This window comes from Patella vulgata, chromosome 4 (genome assembly GCF_932274485.2).
Source record: "Patella vulgata chromosome 4, xgPatVulg1.2, whole genome shotgun sequence".
NCBI classification, from domain to species: Eukaryota; Metazoa; Mollusca; class Gastropoda; family Patellidae; genus Patella; species Patella vulgata.
In genome coordinates, this window is record NC_065882.2 from 2567553 (window position 1) to 2589891 (window position 22339).

A 22339-nucleotide genomic window follows, 5' to 3' on the forward strand; every position below is an offset into this window, starting at 1 on the left:
TTAAATAGAGTGCATCTCATTTCTGTACTCGAAAGATAGTATCAATTTTAATAGAAAATGCAGACATGAAATGAAATAAAATGGATTTAATATCCAACTGTTCTGCTCCAACTGAGTTAATGAAGACGGGTTTGCGCCATACAGTGTGCTATGAGGGAAATTTTGCCCAGACAGCGGCACTACAGCCTACTCATATATCAGATTCCATCATTGAGGGATCTTTACGTGCACGTCAATGTGTGCACAGGACCTTGGTTGTTTGTCCCATCCGAACGACTAAACAGCTGTCCTTGTCAGGCCCTCCGTCCTGCAGCTGATGAACTTTATCGGCCAATGCAGGGATTGAAACCGCGACCTCCCGGCTAGTGAGCCAGCATCTTGCTTTGTTAGCCACCGTACAGTTAGACCCTGACAAAGCAAATGATATAAGAATTAGAATATTGAGGACTATGACGAGAATAAATTCAAATTTTAAGCACAAAATTATGATAAAAAATTGTTACATTAGCTATGCGAACTTCTTAAATAATGACCGATGATACTAGGTGTTCATGAAATATTAAACATTCCCAAATTCGATCTTGACCATCCATCGTGGTAGTTCATAGCTAAATGCATTAGTGTTTTAGACTTGAACTATGTGTTAGAGGTCAGGTTACATGTAACCTTTAGGCTAATGTCACCAGCAGGGTCACCTGGCAAATAGTTTAATTACTAAAGAACAAGAAAAAAATGTTAGTGAAACTTGAAACACCCAAATACATGAGATGTGGTATTAGATGTTCTGGGCATACCCTGCTACATATAGGACACCTGTCACTAGTGATGGCATGATATATCGTTGAATCGATGTATCGCGATTCACTGTCTTATGATTCGTGTATTGAATCGTGAAACGCTGAATCGATGTAAAACAATATTTTTATATAGAAATGTTGTACTATATGTGTATAAAGCAGTCATGGTTTTCCGTATAAATTGTGTTGTGTTTTTTAATGCTTGAATTTTCTGTTTTATTAATGCAGATTACTTTAAATATGGACAAATGAATAAAATATGGCATAAGAATTTTTTTTTTTTTTTTTGTGCATTATGTAGGGCAGTATGTCAGTGCTGAACCAAATATGTACATGTACCCAAACAATACATGTTTACACATAGTAGCCTATTTATATTACTTTTATTTTGACAATCTGAGTAAAACAAAGATCCTATTTCATTTTGTTTTTTATAGTTCCAATTTTCGTTTTACTTGTCTTTACTACACTAGGATCTGGAAGAGTTATTATATAACCCGCGTTCTGGATGATGTGAGGGATTAGCCAATGAAACGGTCTGTTACAGAACTGTGGGTAATCCACTAGAAACATCGACGCTGATTGGTTAATCAAATGGCTGACATCATAGGGTCTGACGCGACCTTCCACTACAATCGGTCAGATCTTTGTGTAGTGTAGGCCAACGAAAGTATAAAAAAACGAAATGAAATATAGATCTGTATTTTAATCTATTTATTAAGGCCAGCTCAATTTTTGTCAAGGTCGCTGAGATGTAAATAAGGTCAGAGCATGTTATTGTTGGCGAGATTATAGGTTACGGTTAGGGTAAGCATGTGGGCTAGGTCTGGGGTTAAGGTTGGGATTAGAGCTAGCCTTCTTTACATCTTATGACCTATGACGAAAAATTGAGCTGGCCTTAACATTTAGCACTAACCAGTGAATTGTCATGCTATGATAATTTTATGGTGAATTGTCATGCAATAATAATTCTACAGTGAATGCTATGATAATTTTACAGTCAATTGTATTGCTGTGATAAATTTACAGTCAATTGTCATGCTATGATAAATTTTTCCCTGTACTGTCCTAATAATGATTATGGTTTTTTTTGATATTTTATAGGTGGTAGAACCGTGGGTGTTAATCCTAAAATAAATAATATGATATTAGGTTACGAAGCAGCTCAATATGAATTAATACTCATATCAGATAGCGGTATCAAAAGTAAGTACATGTTGTAACACTGTATTGATGTTCAATATGAATTAATACTCATATCAGATAGTGGTATCAAAAGTAAGTACATGTTGTAACATTGTATTTATCTTCAACTTAAAGGGACATTCTGGAAGATTAGATAAAGAGCTGACAGCTCTCGCTATAATAGTTAAAGATCCCTTGGCAGTTGGAATTCGATATAGGAGTCGGCCGTATATAGTGCCGCACTCCGGGTAAAATGTCCCACATAGGACACTGTAAGATGTATGCCCGTCTTCATTAGCCCAGTCGGAGCAGAACAGTTTAAAGCATCTGGTAGGGGAGTCTAGTGTACACATGAAATCAGGTCTGTCATTAGCCCAGTTGGAGCAGAACAGTAGAACGTTAAAGGCCATTATATTTGATTTTATTTGATTATAGTGTGTGAGGATACATTAGAAGATATGGCTGTTTGTTTGAATAATAAAGTTGGTATGGTTCACCAGATGCCATATATAAGTGATCGATCAGGATTTGCTTCACATGTAGAAAAGGTAAATACTATAAATTATTTTTCTTGATTGACATGTGAGGGATTTATAATCACTTGTAAACTAACATCTCTTAATTAGTCTAAAAATAGATCCAATCAGATTTTATAAAGGTGTGATAATTGAAAGATGTCAACATTCGGCATCCTGTGAAGATGATATACATGAGGCATTTTTACGAGAAAACAAATCGGTTTCGATTACCTATCTCGTTTTGTACAAAGATATAGGTCTTGAGTTGGTATTCGAATCGGTTCTCGTAAACGCGATGAGTTGCCTCGCAAGATGGCTGAAGACTGAAGAATTGAGGAAAAATGTTTAAAAAAATCACTTTTCTTTATTATGTTCTTCGTTTTAATTGTCTTTACTACACTAGGATCTGGAAGAGTTGTTGTATAACCTGCGTTCCTATTGATATGAGGGATTAGCTAATGAAACAGTGATACGGTTGGGGACTGAAAGTAATATAATAAAGTAAAGCTAATATTCCCCAAGCAATGAACTTGACAAGACTGTATAGTAGAAGTGGAGTACATTTAATCCAGGACACGTTTCGGGTGCTTGTCCTTTATCAACCGATTAGAAATCTAAATTTCTTTTCATTTTTTTCTTAGGTATTTTTTGGTACACAACATGCGAAGATGTACTTGTGTGCTAACATGCTAGGAATAAACTGTACCACGGGTATGTCCTGTTTGATGAAGAAAGACGTTATTGAAGAAGCCGGTGGTTTAACAGCCTTCGCGGAATACTTAGCGGAAGATTATCTTCTCGCCCAGGCCTTCATTGACAGGTATTTATATTTAATTTCTATCGTCATGAATCATACAGCCTGTCATTGAGTCAACTGGCATGGTTTCGAATCCCCAGTTGTACGTGACAAGGAGTAAGGTTGCCTGTCCAATCTCGTGGGTTTTCACCGGGGCCTCCGGTTTCCTCCCACTGCTAAAGACCCACGCCACGCGCAAGCAAATTATTGAAATAAGATTAAATCATATGTTAGTCCCAAAATGAACTAGTTTGTGTCGAGTGGACGTTAAACCCCATTTCTCCCCCTCTCTCTGTCGTCATGAAGATTATTTGAGTTGAGTATATATAATAATATATCAAATAATTAAGGTTGCAGTAGTTAGATCTAATTATGGTTAAGTACAGTTAGTATATTGCAGTAGTTAACTCTAATTATGGTTAAGTGTGATTAGCATATTGCAGTAGTTAACACGAATTATGATTAAGTGCAGTGAGTATATTGCAGTAGTTAACTCTAATTATGGTTAAGTGCAGTTAGTATATTGCAGTAGTTTAATTATGGTTAAGTGCAGTTAGTGTATTGCAATAGTTAACTCTAATTATGGTTAAGTGCAGTAAGTATATTGCAGTAGTTAACTCTAATTATGGTTAAGAGCAACTAGTATATTACAGTAGTTAACTCTTTATTATGGTTAAGTACAGTTAGTATATTGCAGTAGTTAACTCTAATTATGGTTAAGTGCAACTAGTATATTACAGTAGTTAACCCTTATTATGGTTAAGTACAGTTTATATATTGCAGTAGTTAACTCTAATTATGGTTAAGTACAGTTAGTATATTGCAGTAGTTAACTCTAAGTAAGTTAGTAGCCTATATTGCAGTAATTTAATTATTCATGTGTTTGTTATTTTTACAGGGGTTGGCAAGTGAAAATTAGTTCGGAAACAGCTAAACAGAATTCTGGTCATTATTCTATATCCCATTTTCATGCAAGATTAATTAGGTAAGTAAATGTGTAATTTAATCAGTTTTCTGATGTCTATGAAGTAGAGCTGGGCGATATCCCGGGGAATAGATAGTGCAATATTTTTCAATATTTATGTTAGATATCGTCTAGAAAAATCAAAACCACGATATATCGCAGTATGTTCGTTTTTTCGATATTTTTCTGAAGACGAAAAATTTCTGTGACAGTTTTATATCGAAAAACCAAAATATCGCCCAGCTCTATTATGTAGTATGAGTAGGAGGTAGTGCCACTGTCGGGGCAAAATTTCTCTCATAGCACAGTGCATGGCGTATTCTCGTCTCCATCAGCCTTGTTGTTTGTTTATATTGATTTTAACTCCTAGGACATGTGGGGGGTTGGATGGCTGAATGGTTAGCGCATGCGCGTTGTATCATACGGTCTGTCATTGAGTCAACTGGCGTGGTTTTGATTCCCCGGTTGTACGTGACAAGGAGTAGAGTCGCCTCTCCAACCTCGTGGGTCTTTCCGAGTCCTCGGATTTCCTCTCACTGCTAAAGACCCCTACGTGTAAGCGAATTATTGAAATAGAATTAAACCATATGTTAGTTCCAAAATGACCTAGTTTGTGTCTAGTGGATGTTAAACCAGGAATGACCCCATTACATGCAGTTATTGATCTTCAGAACCATTTCCCATACATACAACTAATCACTCTCCTTAATATCAGATCACTCTCCTTAATTTCTAAATCACTCTTCTTATCGAAACTGGGAGAGCTTTTTTATGGGAGCAATTTTTTCAATTTGTTGATTGAGGTGAGCTTGTTTTGGCTCTCCTCTGAAATACAAAAAACGACTGATATGTTAGTCTCGAAATGACCTAGTTTGTGTCCTCTCTCTCTCTCTCTCTCTCTCTCTCTCTCTCTCTCTCTCCCTCTGTCTCTCTCTCTCCCCCTCTCTCTCTCTCTCTCTCTCTCACTCTCTCTTGTAAAACGTGTATTATTTTATATGTTTCAGGTGGACCAAGTTACGTATTGCTACCATTCCTCTAGTCAGTGCCCTAGAACCAATATTTCAATGTATGTTTCTCGGAGCAGTTGCCAGTTGGGCTGTATCATATCTTTTTGATTGGACAGCTTTAGTTTTCTTTCTAGTTCATGTTTTAGTCTGGTTTTTATTGGATTATATCTTAGCCAAAGTTGTTCAGGTAGGTTAAACATACATTATTTAAGATTTAGATAAAGAGCTGGTCGTTCTTGCTATCTATAATAGTTGAAAGATACATTATGTAAGATTTAGATAAAGAGCTGGTCGTTCTTGCTATAAAAGTTCAAAAATAGATAATGCAAAATCAATATATTAAAACTTTCACCCAAATTACTTTATTCTGAGCCTTTATTAGCCTTTGAAGGTTTGACAAGATGTTTGCTCTGATTGTAACCACTATACTGATTGTTCGAACCTTAGCCTCGCTTCGGCATTTTTAGATTAAATCAGTAAATGTCTGAACTGTTCTAATCTACTTAAGATCGGGCCTATCCAATGGCATCGAGACTTGATTATTGTCTTGTCATGTTAATAGATTATATAACATTGAAGGCCTAAAGGAAGACCCGAGAATGCTTTGTGGAACTGAGGCCTGACTTTTGAAAGAAAAATGAAATGTATAGCTTGTCCCATCACTAGATCAGACAATTCTATAGTTTAGATTTTGCATGTTCTGGAGTGGCATTTAGCAATTGACACACGTAATAAACGCAAAAACATAATATGGAACACAATTACTATTTTTATTAAAGCGATGTTTCGTTAAGGGTTCTCAACGTTGTCAAGCAATTAACTAACCAAATGTTAAACAAATTTTTTTTTTTTTTTCAGGGTGGACCTTTACCTTATTCTAAATTTGAGTTTTTAGTCGGATGGATATTGAATGAAACATGCTTCCTATACTTTATCTTTAGTGCACATTTAAATCCTGTCGTCGAGTGGAGGGGTCACAAATATAAGTTACGATGGGGAGGTATGATGGAAGAATTGAACTCCCAGAATAATTACAAATCAAACCTAAAACACACCCTTACAGAAATCTCATCTGAAAAGGCTTGATAAAGAATCTCTAGTCACATTTATCCAGTGTTTCTAACAGCTTCCAGATGATTGGAGCAAGAAAAATGTAATTCTGCTGGTCGGAATTAAGATGTCTGAGAGAATAGCGATGATGGTCTATGCATGCAATCGGCATCTGAGGAAATAAATGCTGAAATTGTCGTTTTAATCCAATTGAATTGAAAATACTGTGAAACAAAATGGTCTAAATCTAAGTCAACAATATTTATAATCAAATACATATACCGGTAGCTTTAATTTTATACTGAATTTTTATACGCCTACATTTTCATGTGGACGTATATTGTCGTCGTTCCTGTCCACCCGTCCATTCGGATGTCCGTCCACAAATTGTTTGTAGACTCTCTACAGCTCACAATATTTATCCCATTTTGACAAAACTTGAAATATAGGTTTATCTCCCAAAGATCTTGGTTCCTTTTGATATTGGCATATATCGAATTGTAACTTCATGGATTATGCCCCCTGATGTTTTAAGCTTGTGGACACTCTATAGGTCACAATTATTATTCGATTTTAATAAAACTTGAAATGTATGTTTATAACCAAAATATATTGGTTCCTTTTGCTATTCGCACAAATCGGTCTGTAACTTCATGGATTATGGCCCCAGATTGTACAAAAAATCAGATTATTATTTTAGCTTGTTCTCTATCCATCTCTTGCAAAATGTGGGCGTATCATTGCCTGGCAACCACTTGTTCTTCTATTGATCACATCCATAATGTATTGATATCTCAACATAAGCCAAAATTCTTGTCAGAATTTTACTTGAAATTTTATTGATCGACTTACATTATTTTATTGTCTTCCACATCAATGAAGAAACTTTACAAAAACTGTTTTGAGATTTACTTGTTTTAAACATTTTATTTTTTTTTTCTTTATATCCAACATTTTCTGATATATGAAATTATGTACTGTAGTGTACTTTGTTTGAACAGTTAAACAAATTGAAAACTTAACCAACAATAATACTCTTGAGAGACTATGAATTATTTTGAATAGCATAATAAGACTGAAATCCAAAAGTGCAGATTCTTATTCGATCGAATACAATATAGGTCAAAATTGATATTAATTTAATTTTAAGACAATCTTCCGACAATTAAAATCAAAAGTATTATTTTTAAGATTCTCCGACCTTCCAGTACAATTTTTGTTGTGCTTCATAGTAATTACACGAATACTCATTTATTATTTTAGTCATTGCTTTAAAACAAAAAATTATTTATTATTCTACCTCCATTTCTAATGTTTTTATACAGATAAATGTTTTCTGAAAAGGGATTAGGAAAATAGAATAATTCTCCTACAATCTGATTAAAACACAGATCCTATTTCGTTTCGTTTTTATAGTTCAAAATTTTGTTTTAATTGTCTATACTACACTAGGATCCCATTTCGTTTTGTTTTTTATAGTTCAAAATTTCATTTTACTTGTCTTTACTACATTAGGAACTGCAAGAGTTTTTATATAAGTTGTTATATGAGGGATTGGCCAATGAAGCGGTCTTTTGCATTGAGTTCATGGGTATCCCACTAGAAACATCAATGCTAATTGCTTAATCAAATGTCAAAAGTGACTCGTATCACCCCTAACACGACCTTCCATTTCATCCGCTTAGATCTTTATAGAGTGGATGCCATCAGAAAGAATAAAAACGAAACCCAATATAGATGTGTATTTTGATGAGATTGACCGTGGGTGTAAGAAGATGTTTTGTAAGTAATTGAGCGTGTGAGGGTTTTTTTATTAGTCATTTTAGTGCAATATTGATTACATTCGACTCTGTAAATTACTATTTTCTTAAATTAAATATGTAATTTAAAGATGTATTACGTAAGAATTAAATGAGGAGCTGGCCGTTCTTGCTATAATAGTTGGGGGATTGGATGGCCGAATAGTTAGCACATGCGCGCTGTATCATAAGATCTGTCATTGAGTCAGCTGGCATGGTTTTGATTCCCAGGTTGTACATGACAAAGAGCAGGGTCGCCTGTCCAACCTCGTGGGTTTTCTCCGGGTCCCCCGGTTTCCTTCCACAGCTAAAGACCCCTAAATGCAATCAAATGATTGAAATAAAATTGAACCAAATGTTAGTCTCGAAATGACCTAGTTTGTGTCCAGTGGACGTTAAACTCTGTTTCTCTATCTCGCTTTAATAGTTCAAAATTAGATAATGAAAATATTGGAAATTTCTGTCAAATTACTTTATTTTGTGCCAGTGGTTGAAGTTTTAACTATTGTTTATTATCATAGCAACGGTATTTGACAATCGAGGTTGTCAAGATTATCTTTTTTTATCGTTTAACTTTGAAATGACTACGGTGTTCTAATCTACTTCAAATCGGAGCCGTCCAATGGCCCCCCGAGATTTAATAATGTTAATTATTAACAAATAATAATTTATATAAAGATTTGTATTTTGAAGCCAAAAAACGAGATCGGCAATAGGCAGATTTAGCTCTTACGTAATACATCTTAAACAGACATTTTTGTAAAACACCAAGAGTATTTTAGATTTACTTATATGGATGATCATATCTTCCAAAATATCCAATTGTAGTATATAACATACTGATATTTTGTCTGATATGTCATACCATATTGTAACATCATCCTGGTGCTTTTTGTGCTTAACAAGAACGTCTGTTGTTTATTTATATGTTGTGTTTGAAATAATTGTATATAAGTATACTAGAACATAGGTAAAATAACTTTCTAACTTTAATATTTAACAAAACTATGCCAAAAGGTGTTCATTATTATACTGTAAGAATTGTAGCTATTTCATTATTTAACATAATTAAACTATGTTTAAAACAGCATTAACAAATATGACCGCGATAAAAAAAACAAATAGACAAACTGTGCATTAATACAATAATAATGCACTTTTATTGTTCCATGTCAAAATAGATCTATTTAATGACTACAAAAACAAAACAAAGGCCAACTATGTCATTGTTAAAATATGTAACATAATCAAACAAAGTTTGAAATAAGAGTTAATGGGTATGAAATGTAGTATATATAATTCATAAATTAACTTAAGAGTCAAGCTGTGAATTAATGCAAGAATGCTATAACACTTACACCATTAATGTCCTGAATAACAATTTACTTCTTTAATGAAAACAAAGGATAATTATGTCATTGTTACAATATGTTATTAGAGAGGTTCGCAACCAGTACGAACTACGAACAACGAACACAGCTTCGTACTTCGTTTTTGACAGATTTACGTTGCCGCCAAAATGCGAAATCTGAAGTACGATCTTTAGTTCCACTTTTGTTCACCTGAAACAAGGAATAACGAACCGAACGCCGCTTATGTCAATGACATCACACGAAGTGATGACATCAACACAAAAAAACATCATAGTTCGTTGTTCGTAGTTCGTACTGCCTGCGGAACGTCGCTATTATAGCTAGACAAATGAGTGTGAAGGAGAATGTAAGGGTAAAAGTTACTGCTTACTTTATTCCTAATAAAACTCTGGGGTTTTTTTCTGATCTTAAAGACTAGAAATGTTAAGGAAATTTGTTCTTACTGCACCAAGATTCAGATGCAAAACTCTGAAGAGGGTACTCCTTTCACTATTTTTATACAATCAGAATTTTTTATAAAATTAACTTTGCTATTGTACCTAAAGTGTATTACATAATAACGTACTGTAAGTTTTTATTTATTGACAGTTTGTGTCTTTTAAGTAGAATTCTTTCATTTATGTGAGCTATTGTCTGTGTCATCCTAAGTATGCAGTTTTGTTGAAATGTGGGTTTTATTCACAAAAACATTTTGTTTAATCAATTGTAACTTAAAATCGAGAGAAGAACCTTTGACAGTTCAAATTCATTCATTCATTCATTAATTAAAATTGAGTATTTTAGCCTACTTTTGGTGTGCTTGGTTAAAGTAATTCAATTTGAGATTCATTTAAATTTTAGCCATTGTTAAATTAATCGTGTTTCTTCGTCATATGAAGATAACGTATCAGGTCAAACCGACTCTCTACAGCACCAATTCTTGATTATAAATCAAAGAGATGACCAATCTAACAAAATCTTAGTTGCTCGTGTGAGTTGGCATTTCTAAAAATGATAGTTTAAGTTATAATCAGATTTGAAATCATCATGTTTTCGTGAATATGTCGAGTCAGGCTAAGATGTGGGCTTTAAGGGCCGCAGCCTCTAGGGATTAATTAAAAACTAATTTCATTTGTGAAATATGAATCAAATTAGAAGTAGGCCTACTCTAAATTAATCAAGCCCTGCTAGTAGGCCTACCTACTGCAAAATCTTAATTAGTTTTTAACGGATTGTTTATGGTTTATTATTGTATAGGCCCTACTATATGGGGGCACCAAAATCTTTTAAGTGCTGAGGGCCTTTATAGGTCTTAATCCAGCTCTGTCTGAAGGCCTACTACAAAATCTTAATCTTATGACCCTGAAATATAAAACTCACCAGGAGCGGATCCAGGATTTTTAGAAGGGGGGGGGATGCCCCCACTTGGGAGTGCGAAGCCCGGCCCTCGGTGGGCGGACTGACAGGCAATCAACCAAGTTACCGACCGGCTTGTTTTGTAGTAAATTACGACGGGGATCACTACAATTTTTAAGTATTTTTGTTCTCCTTTCCCGCAAATTTTTCGCCACCGCAAAAAAGTGTGCCCCCCACCCCTCCTTGGACCCGCGCCTGCTCACAATTTATAGGCACCCATTTTACAATCATTGAAACAGAAGTGATAAGTAAACAATATGGAGAAACAATTTACCACATTCCTTCTCAGGTTACATGACGGTTCGATCTTATCACAAGATTAAAACCTGACAACCTGTTATTCAATGGTATTGATTTAATCACTAGCTAAAGACATTTTTGCCAACTTTTAAAGCCACTTCGGATTTAGTTGTATGGAATGCCTTAATCACCAAAACAGTGTATTTATTTACACAGTTAACACTATTTTTTGGCAGGCATTTGTTAATCCATACATTAAGATCTGAAGTAATAGGCTACCTGGTTGTACAAAAAAAAATGTCTAGCAGGTGTATCTGATCTACCTTGAAATTTATTTAACGAGATTTTATATCTGTTAAATAAATGAAACTTTGTGGTATTTTAATTGTTCAGGTGTGTATGATCAAAATACATACTGTATGAAGTATTGTATTCTACTTTCGCTTTGTTGTCTTGTCATGTTACATTTTTCGTATATTATAATAATTAATTACATGTATTTGTGAATGAAACTTTTTTTTTTTTTTGACACAGAATCTGTTATTAAATACACAGTATTCAATTAAATATCTTTTTGTTGTTTTTTTGTCATTTTCGTGTGTTCGATCCCTGCATTGGCCGAGAAAGTTCATTCAGATTTTCTGGCGGTGGTTTCCCCTTGTCTGTGATGCAGGACGGAGGGCCTGACAAGGACAGCTGTTTAGTCGTTTGGGTGGGACGAAAAAACCGAGGTCCTGTGTACACATTGGCGTGCATGTAAAAGATCCCTTGCCCTTGGCAGTTGGAATTCGATATAAGAGTAGGTCGTAGCGCCGCTGCCCAGGCAAAATTTCCCTCATAGAACACTTTTCATCAAGGTCATTGCATATTCCTGAAGCAATGGCCCGAGAAATCCCTCTGTTGGTTAGGTATAATCAAACGAAGCACTGCGAGGAGTATGAGGTCACTGAGGTGTAAATAAGGTTAGGGCCCGTGATTGTTGGCGACATTGTAAGTTAGGGTTAGGGTAAGCATTGGGGATAGGTCCAGGGTTAGTGTTAGCACTAGCCCTGTTTACATCTCATGAATTTTAACCAAACTGTATTGTGATGTCTCTCCAGCCTTCACAATGTCAGGTTATTATGACCTGATGTAGTCCGATACTTCACTTCCTTTAGAATTTCTGGATTACCAGCTATTTATTGTTTACAAAACTATTTCAATTAAAAGCCAGAATGCCTTTAAAGGTTAAAGGCAAGAAATAAAATTTTGAAATAGACTTACAGAAAACAAATGAAATGGGGTAATGAAGACAGGCATGAGGGAAATTTTGCCCAGGCAGTGGCACTATGGCCTACTCTTATATCAAATTCTAACGGCGAAGGGATCTTTTAAGTGCGTTTTGGGACTAACATGGTTGAATTTTATTTCAATAATTCCATTGCATGAAGGGGTCTTTAGCAGTGGGAGAAAACCAGGGGACCCGGAGAAAACTCATGAGGTTGGACAGGCGACCTTACTCCTTGTCACATACAAGTAGGGAATCGAAACTACGGCAGTTGACTCGATGACAGACCTTATGATTTCCCGCATACACATTAATCCTCTTTGCTACCCCCTACCTGAAAAATCACTTAAATAACGACCTATTGCTTTAAATGATATGACCAAATGCTTTAATTGATATCAAAAAGAAATACAATGGGGTTTAACATCCTACTCTGACGAGGCTAATGAAGATGGGAATACTCCATACAGTGTGATATAACGGAAATTTTGGCTGTGTCTTCTTCAACTGGCGCGAGAGAGAGAAATGGGACTTAACTCAACACAAATTAATTCATACAGGGACTTACATACGGTACGGTTCAATTTTATTTCAATAATTCGCTAGCAGTGGGAGGAAACTGGAGGACTCAGAGAAAACCCACGAGGTTTGACAGATGACCCTACTCCTTGTCACAAAAAAATGGGGAATCGAAACCACGCAGTTGACCCAAAGACAGACCTTATGATGCAACGCACCCGTGCTAACTATTCTGCCATCCAATCCCCTTCAACTGGCAAAAGTGGACATAAAATAACAAAATCTGAGAAATTTGCCTCTCAACCTTTTATTTGATATTAAATTCAAATATAAACATTATTCAAATAATTTCATATCATGATATTAGAAAATAAAATAATACATCTGATACCAAAATGTTTCAATCTTAAAGCTCTGTTCTTATCAACTTTAATAACTGACATTTGGTATAATACAATTTACAATAGCTACATATTCTACATGGCTCAATATGTTATAAATAATTGGCTGATTATCGAGTCGAAAATACATCAGTCAACAATTGAGACTGGTTTAATTTAAATTTATTAAACAGAGTTTAACTTCGTCTCGACACAAACCAGGTTATTTCAGACCTATGATTTTATTTCAAAGATTTTCTCGTGCGCACACGTCTTTAGAAGGGTGAGAAAATGGCAATACCTCACAAAAATTCAACAGGTTAGGCGTGTGACCCTACTCCACCTCACATATGAACCTGGGCTAAAGATCTAAAATGCACAGGTTAGACCGGTCATCATCATGAATAGAAATGAAATGAGGTTTAACCTCCTACTGTTCTGCTTCGACTGAGCCATCATGAATAGAAAGCGTATCAAACAGTAAAAAATCCGGAACAACTGATGTATTATTCACGGAGCCAATATTCACACAATATGAGACAAATAGAATATAGCCTGGCTGTATTAGCGGGCGGGATTTCAAAATATACATCCATCACTGTAATATTTAGTATGTAGTATTTTAAAGTTCTGTTCTTATCAACTTTAGTAACTGACATTTCTAAAATAATACATCATCATTATCAATATTTCACACAGATAAATCAAAACAAAATGAATCGGGGTTTAATGTTCTACTGTTCTGCTCCAACTGGGCTAATGAAGACGGGCATACACCATACAGTGTGCTATCAGGGAAATTTTGCCCGGACGGCGGCACTATGGCCTACTCTTATATCCAATTCCAACTGCCATGAGATCTTTTACGTGCACACCAATGTGTACACGGGACCTTGGTTTTTCGTACCATTTAAACGACTAGACAGCTGTCCTTGTCAGGCCCTCCGTCCTGAAACACTGACAAGGGGAAACCAAGCCGGCAAATCCGATGAACTTTCTCAGCCAATGCAGGGATCGAACACGCAACCTTCAAGCTAGCGAGCCAGCGTTTTACCCACTTAACCACAGTGGCTCCCAGAGTAAAATTCCAAATTTCTGTTTGATTTATCTGTGCAAAATATCAACAATAATTTGGGCGATGAATTAAGGGTTGGCGAGGTTATTGCAGTTTCCAGTCTGAAAGAGAAATAAGAATAGATTTTACGTCCTAGAAACAGATGATCGTGCGATACAGTTTTTTTATATGAAAATATATACAGATGATAACGATGATTTAATGAAAATTCTGTTGGCGCTATATTACATATCCATCTCTTCCTCTTCTTCCTCCTCAATTCCTGTAATTACACAGACAAACAAATTATTAATCATATTTTAAAAAACAATTGTTCAGATCTAAATATTCCCAACTTTTCCAGGTATTATTAATCATATTTTAAAGAAGAGAATCGGTCAGACTTAAAAATTCCCAACTTTTCCAGGTGTCCGCTTTGAAGCAATTTGCCAGATTATTTTGAATTCAAAGCTGATTTAAGATAAATTTGTAGAGAATACTATGATACAAAGTTAATTTTATAATGATATTGATTTCAGATTAATTTTTAGTAAAAATTCTAACAGGAGTTCCTCTCCGTAGGATCAATAATCTTTCTAGGTCTATTTATAGTTGCCTAACTGACGCCACTTGACTTAGGCCTACTTTCATTTTATGTTATTGTTTGATTTAACATGCTTTGATTTTTCTCTGAATAAAAGTGGCATTTCATAATCCTTGTTTGGCCCTCGCTTTGTTTCAAAACATTGTGTTTGGCCCTCCACCTAAAAACGTTTGCCCACCACCGTCATAAACCCTTTAAAATTATCTAAATTGAATTCATTTAGATTAAGATGACAGCGATTTAGATTAAGATGACAGTGGATTAACTATTCAAAACTATATCAATGCCACTTCACCTGAAACAGATGTAATTTATATTTTAATACATAGTTTTGTTAAAATTTATGAGAAAAATATAATTGAATTTGAGACATAGAGAGAACAATGGGGTGTAACGTCAACGTCAACTTGATACAACTTACGTCATTTCTGGACAAACCGATGTTACAATTTTATTTCAATCAGGCCCTTACACATTGGAGTCTTTAGCAGTGGGAAACAAAAAGTAGGACACATGATGTTGAGCAGGCAACCCAGCTTGGGATCAAAATGCCACTCAACCTAGTGACAGATCTAGTGGCCTAAAGCACACGGAATAGACCACACATTCCCCAACAGTTCTTATGCCTATGTATGCATTTTAAAATTACTACGCATCGAGTGGACAGGGTTTAATGTCCACTCAACACAAACTAAATCATTTCGAGACTAACATATGGTTCAATTTTATTTCATTAATTCTCTTGAACATCGGAGTCTTTAGCAGTTGGAGGAAACAGTAAAACCCGGAAAATATCCACAAGGCTGGACAGGCGACGCTACTCCCCGACATGTACAAGCCGGGAATCAAAACCACGCCACTTGACTCAATGACAGACCTTATGATCCAACACTCACGTTAACCATTCTGCCACCCAACCCCCCGGCAATCATTGGACCGACCCACACACCTGAATACGTGTCAGGCTTAAAGAGGGATTAGCACTATGGGCATCTTTTCCCAATGATTAAAAGAATAATTTTTTTGAATAGACCATACAATTATATCAGACAATCCATTGATAAAATACACATTGTTTTAAAATTTCTTATAAGTCTTTCAACACATTCTAGCTTATATTAAACACCCAAGCAAAATGAAATGAAATGGGGTTTAACGTCCTACTGTTCTGCTCCTATACTGGGCTAGTGAAGACAAGCATATGCCATACAGTGTGCTATGGGGGAAATTTTACCCGGGCAGCGGCACTATGCCCTACTCTTATATCGAATTCCAACTGCCATGTATACATGAGACCTCGGTTTATCGTCCCATTTAAATGACTACATAGGTGTCCATGTTAGGTCCTCCCGTCCTGCACCTTTGATAAGAGGAAATCACGCCAGAAAACACCCACACAAAATGGTTTGAAATCAGTTCAATAATAGATGAGGTTATGGTTATATATACCCAGACCCCACCCACCGAAGCCTGGATTTCAAGAGTTACCTTTGCTTCTTTTAGATTGGCTGGAATCCCTACCAGGTACCTGACCTGATTTCAACATCTGGTTCAATCTTTCGACTTCATCTAAACTTTTAGCATTAGCAATAGCTTTCTAGAAAATATAAACACGGATGGATTACATTAATTCTATACAAATATCCAGCAAGGGAGAGAAAAGTGGGTTTTAACGTCCACTCGTCACAAACTAACAGAAATAATCATGTACACGTATGTTGAACTATCAACAATACAGAATAGAAATAACCCAAGTAACATTACATCAATATACATGTATAGCCCTTGGTGTAGTCTCAACAATAATGTATTATATATGATGAAGAGAGAGAGAAATGGGGTTTAACGTCCACTCCACACAAACTAGGTCATTTCGGGACTAACATATGGTTCAATTTAATTTCAATAATTCGCTTGTGCAAAGGGGTCTTTAGCAGTGGGAGAACCCAGAGAAAACCCACTAGGTTGAACAGACGAACCTACTCCTTGTCCCTACAACCGGGCAATCCAAACCACACCAGTTAACTCAATGACAGACCTTATGATACAACGCGCACATGCTAACCATTCGACCATCCAACCCCTCGCACTACAATAGGATAATTTCTTTTTTTGATCCAAATTTGTGTGGATCTTGATTTGAAATAATTTTTAAAAAACACACAGAACATTCCTACTGACCTTAATGGCATCCATTTCTTCTTTAGTTGGACCAGATGGTGTATTTCTTTTCTCGGGTAATTTTTCCCCGGGTACAAACGATTTACTTCTTTTGCCCAGATCCTGGACCAATTGTTGACCTTTCTTCCCCTTAAACAATTTAGCCGCTGCCTGCCTTTCCTGAAAAACATTATATTATTAATAAATTGGCAAACCGGCAGAATAATAGTAATTGCTACCTAGTCTCAGTCACCCAGAACCTCCTAGTTTTCCACGTACAGAGGGTCTGGGTCGATTGTCAGCATTTGCTCAAAAGTTTCTTTGTCATTGTGTAACCATGAGTTTTTTTTTTTTTATGTGGTTGATTATCCAAATAATTTGCCAAGTCATGTTTGAAGTAAGAGTTGCTACCCTTTCCAAAATAAATCACTTAAGTTATGCATTATTATAAACAACCATGAATTGCGACGACAAATTAGGATTAAAACTATGGTACATGACGAGATAAATTTTGCAATAAAAAATATAAGAGTGTTGGATATTGAACAGGCAATGCAAACAGATTTTCTGAAATGGCAATTCTTAAATTAAATTTATGGGCATAGACATCTTGTTTTAGGACTTGTTACCTCCCTTAGATTTTGTACATCATAATGAAGAAAAACAAGAACAAGGGGGGGGGGGAGGTAACATCCAGACTAGGTCATTTTGGGACTAACATATGGTTCAATTTTATTTCAATAATTCTCTTGCGTGTAGAGGGTCTTTAGCAGTGGGAGAAAACCGGAGGAATCGGAGAAAACCCACGAGGTTGGACAGGCAACCCTACTCCTTGTCATGTACAACCAGGGATTCGAAACCACGTCATTAGACTCAATATACAGCGCGCATGTGCTAACCATTCAGCCATCCAAGCTCCTGATAAACAAGAACAGAAATCCAATTTAAAAGTAGTAATTTCACTATTTAAATATTCTAAGTTGCCATCATTGTTCTATTAGAATATTTGAAATAAGCTGAGTAGACATGGAGTTGTTTTACAAATGATATATAAAATCATTTGTAGTTATTACGTTCTCTTTATTTTGGAAAATTTCTAAGATCTTACCTTCATTTTAATTCTCTGAAAATCGAGAACACGAATCTGAGGTATTTTATGAATAACATACAATCTGTAATTTTTCTTTGTTGTGACTGGATTACGTAATAAACTAAAAGATACAACATAATTCTATACAAGCAAAAAATTATATTTATTCAATCAATGACAGCTCAAACACTAATATCCATATTTACAAAAATTGTCAATTAAGATTAAAAATACATGATGTAAGATTTAGATAAAGAGCTGACTGTTCTTGCTGTAATAGTTCAAAAATAGATAATGTAAAATGAATATATTGAAAATTTCATTCAAATTACTTTATTGTGAGCCAAGTTATCACTGTTTGTAGTTTTGACAAGATGTGTGCATAGTGGTAACCAGGGCCCTGGTATATTCGAGACTTGGACTCACTCCTCCATTTTTAAATTAAATCATTAAATGACCGAACTGTTTTAATCTAGTTAAAATCTCGAGCATCCAATGGCATCGAGTGTTAATTACGGTCTTGTCTTGTTAATAATTTATATAATATTTAAGGACTAAAGACACCTGCAATAGTAGGGTGCCCCACCACAAATAAATATTTCCAAATATCTTGACAAAGCAGGAATCGAACACGCAACCTCCCGGCTAGCATGCCAGCTTCTTAACCACTTAGATACCGCAGCTCCCTCGGGGCCTTTTAAAGGGAAAGAGAACAAAATAATAATAAAGATCATATGATTTATTATTTTACCTTAAATGTTCAAGACTGGGTAAGCTTGACAAGGGGTCCAAATCCCCTAATTCTTGCATACCATTGTTTGTAAGAACTAATGTCTCTAGATTAGAAATACTTTCTGTTAAATCTTCTCCTATACGTCTGAAATTCATTCAGATTATTATAATAGTGAAAATTGTGCATATTATATATTACGATTTTTCATATAGACATTACAAGGTACGTTATCTTGTGCCAACTGAGAACTAAACGAAGCATTAACTAGGGTGAGAAATGGGGTTTAACGACCATTTGACACAAACCAGGTCATTTCAGGACTAACATATGGTTAATTTCATTTCAATAATTCTTTGCACGTAGGAATCTTAAGCAGTGGGAGGAAACCGGAGGACCCGTAGAAACCCGACGAGGTTGGACAGGTGATCCTACTCCTTGTCACATACAACCAGGGAATCGAAACCATGCCAGTTGACTCAATGACAGACCATATGATATAACGCGGATATGCTAACCATTGGCCATCCAACCCCCCAGAAGAAGAAAAGATTCTGCCAGACTATTCAATGCATATCAATAAGCTTTGCAATAGTATATTTTGTGTAAATCCTGATAAATTCTGAATTATTATCCCCAATAATCACAATTGGGAGACTCAAATTAGTTTTGTTTTCAACAGACCCAAAGTTTCAATGACCACTTGATATCTAAGTCAAATAAATGTTATCGCTCGTCTAGTAGTGACTGGTGATGTTTTAGAAACTTACACAATCCTGTTGTTGTTAAACAATAAACTTTTTAGACGACGTAATAATGGAAAACCATCCAATTTTCTAATATCATTGTCAGAGAAATCTATCGTATCAAATTGATCCTGAAATAAAACAAAGATAAATGAAACAGGGTATAACATCCTAACCTGATCAAAAGTAACAGCCCATTTAGTAAAATAAAATGAAATGGGGTTTAAAGTCCTACTGTTCTGCTCTGACGTGGCTAATGAAATTTTGCCCGGACAACCTACTCTTATATCAAATTCCAACTTCCAAAGGATCTTTTACATGCACACCAATGTGTACAGGGGACCTCAGTTTTATGCCCTATCCAAACGACGAGACAGCTGTCCATGTCAGGCCCCAATTTAGTATCTATCAGAAGTAATTAAAATTTGATTGGCTTCTACTTTTTTACACTGACTGTGCTATTGCAGACCGTACAGGAACATGAAGATACATTTAATATAGCTTTGAAATATTTCATATCACTTTAAAGGCATTTGTGAATATGCTTCAGGTCACTTTGTGCTAATACCTTGTACCATACTTTTTTTTGTTGGAGGGGGGGGGGGGGGAGAGAGATAAAGTTAGGGTATATGTGAGCAGGAACTTGTACTTTAGTTGTAAACTTCACATTTTACTGTGAATTAAGGAGAAAGGACACCAAATTCTGATGATGGATTTGTGAGAAATATTCACTCTTGCCATCTTGAAACGTAACAAGATTGGTCCATCATTAGGAATCTTCATTAATTAATTTGCGAAAACCATTGAAATATTGTCAAAGGTGATCATCATTATTAGAATACCTTTACTATCGTTTGAACAGCAGATAAAAAAAACATGTTTAACACTACTAAAACTTTAATCAAATAACGGTAAAAAGGACACATTGATCAATAAAATTTTGATAAGCTAGATTTCAATAAACTTACTAGTGTTGCCCCTAAATTTTCTATAACTGGTATTCTGTAGCCTGAAACACATCAAAAATATTTTTCTAAAATATTATGCACAACCTATTATTTTCAAATCTGATAAAAATACAGCTCCATATTTCGTTTCGTTTTTTATACTTTCGATGGCCTACATCACAGGAATCTGACCTTCTATGTGTATATATATGCATACACCATACTCAACTAGACAATATATAATAAAAAAAGAACAGGAATGCAATGCCTGCTGAAGCCTCGATTTTACCTGCTCTTGCTTCGCCGCGTTTTTTTTCAACAATTCGTAATGTCAGGCAATCAAACCTCTGTCGATTCACTCAGATATGTCTTTTCTTCAATCTAGCCGTTTTGATTTGCATAAATACTCCCCACAAAACGATATAATAGCAACTTGTTTCCAATATTTACATTATTTCCGTTTGTCAACACTTGTCATCATGACGTCACACAAAATCAATCCGCAGTGAAAAGACGATGAAACAAGGGCCAAAGATATTTTTAGTTTTTCTCTCCCTTTCCGTTTTCCCCCTTTTGCATGGCGATTTTTGTTGACTTTTGGTTGTAGAATCGAAGGAGAAGTTTTTAAAATGCATTTACTGTCAGGTTTTGGTGAATATTCATGATTTTAATGCAGACGGATACGAGACTTCAGAGGTTGGTTAGGTTTTTCTGTGACGTCAGCGCATGGAGTCAATGACAGAGATTTGATTGCCTGAAATTACAAACTGTTGAAAAAAAAGGGGCCGAAGCAAGGGCAGGTAAAATCAAGGCTTTAACAGGCATTGCATTTATTATATCATTGTCTAGTTTGGTATGGTGTACGCATATATACAATTAGAAGGTCAGATGACTGTGCCTACACTACATGAAGATCTGCCCGGATCAACACACAGTTCAATTTTATTTTAATAATTCGCTGGCATGTAGGGGTTTTTAGCAGTGAGGGGAAACCGGAGGACCTGGAGAAAACCCACAAGGTTGCGCAGGCAATACTACTCCTTCAGTCACGTACAAGCAGGAAGTCGAAACCACACCACTTGACTCAATGACAGACATTGTGATTTAACGCACACACATGTAACATTAAAACCTTCGGCCACCCTAACCCCCTATTTGAGACAGTCCTGTTGGAAGTTTTATTTTTGTTTTGAATTTAATAATAATGCAAAGTTCAATTTCAAGAAGCCACATGACTGAATAAGAAAGGACGGGTGTAATGCCTCCAGTCGTAGTTTTAATATCATTAAACAACAAAAGTCCAATGCATTTAACAATGTCCACCTTTAAGTCATGTAAAACCCGCTCCAATTCCAATCCTTTCGATTTTGTTTACCTCTCAAATCGAGCTCCCTTTCTCTGACGGGATTCGTATATTGTGCAGATTGTTCGATTAGTTCAGCCGTTAAACGAACCATTTTGTGGTTGTATTATTAAATGTATATTAGATATGATGGGTTCTGATTTACATAATTTTAAAAATCGAGTCTCAAATTATTAGTTTCTGAAACGTTCGTCTTATTCTTCAAAAAACAATCAACGCGTGCATTCAACTTCCGGTCAGTGCCCTTTACGCATGCGCCGTTAGAAAATTCAAGCGGTGAATACCAATTTTATACTTCGAAATTGTTTTCAAAATTAAAAATCTTATCAGACAATAGCCTAATATATAAACATAT

General features: G+C 35.5%; 2 protein-coding genes across 3 annotated transcripts in view; one reads left to right on the forward strand and one right to left on the reverse strand.

Annotated features, from left to right (window-relative positions):
* LOC126819713 (ceramide glucosyltransferase) overlaps nucleotides 1-11685 on the forward strand; it is a 42297-nt gene extending 30612 nt beyond the window's left edge. The window contains exons 4-9 of the mRNA XM_050547917.2: nucleotides 1902-2003; nucleotides 2418-2530; nucleotides 3142-3320; nucleotides 4195-4281; nucleotides 5265-5454; nucleotides 6126-11685. Coding sequence (XP_050403874.1) covers nucleotides 1902-2003; nucleotides 2418-2530; nucleotides 3142-3320; nucleotides 4195-4281; nucleotides 5265-5454; nucleotides 6126-6353 — 899 coding nt within the window. The 3' untranslated portion in view covers nucleotides 6354-11685. The remainder of the gene's footprint in view (nucleotides 1-1901; nucleotides 2004-2417; nucleotides 2531-3141; nucleotides 3321-4194; nucleotides 4282-5264; nucleotides 5455-6125) is intronic.
* Nucleotides 11686-13201: 1516 nt separating this feature from the next.
* LOC126819728 (U2 small nuclear ribonucleoprotein A') lies at nucleotides 13202-22240 on the reverse strand. 2 transcript variants are annotated; one of them, XM_050547940.2, is made up of 8 exons: nucleotides 21997-22239; nucleotides 20643-20683; nucleotides 19699-19805; nucleotides 18950-19075; nucleotides 18217-18319; nucleotides 17130-17288; nucleotides 16437-16545; nucleotides 13202-14627 (listed from the first exon to the last, which is right to left on the reverse strand). In XM_050547940.2, the coding sequence occupies exons 1-8, from the start codon at nucleotides 22076-22078 to the stop codon at nucleotides 14590-14592; spliced, it is 765 nt and encodes a 254-aa protein (XP_050403897.1). In that variant the 5' UTR covers nucleotides 22079-22239; the 3' UTR covers nucleotides 13202-14589. The 2 variants fall into 2 exon arrangements, with proteins under 2 accessions (XP_050403897.1, XP_050403898.1); XM_050547941.2 differs by having other exon boundaries at nucleotides 13202-16545; nucleotides 21997-22240.
* Between the last annotated feature and the right edge of the window lie 99 nt (nucleotides 22241-22339).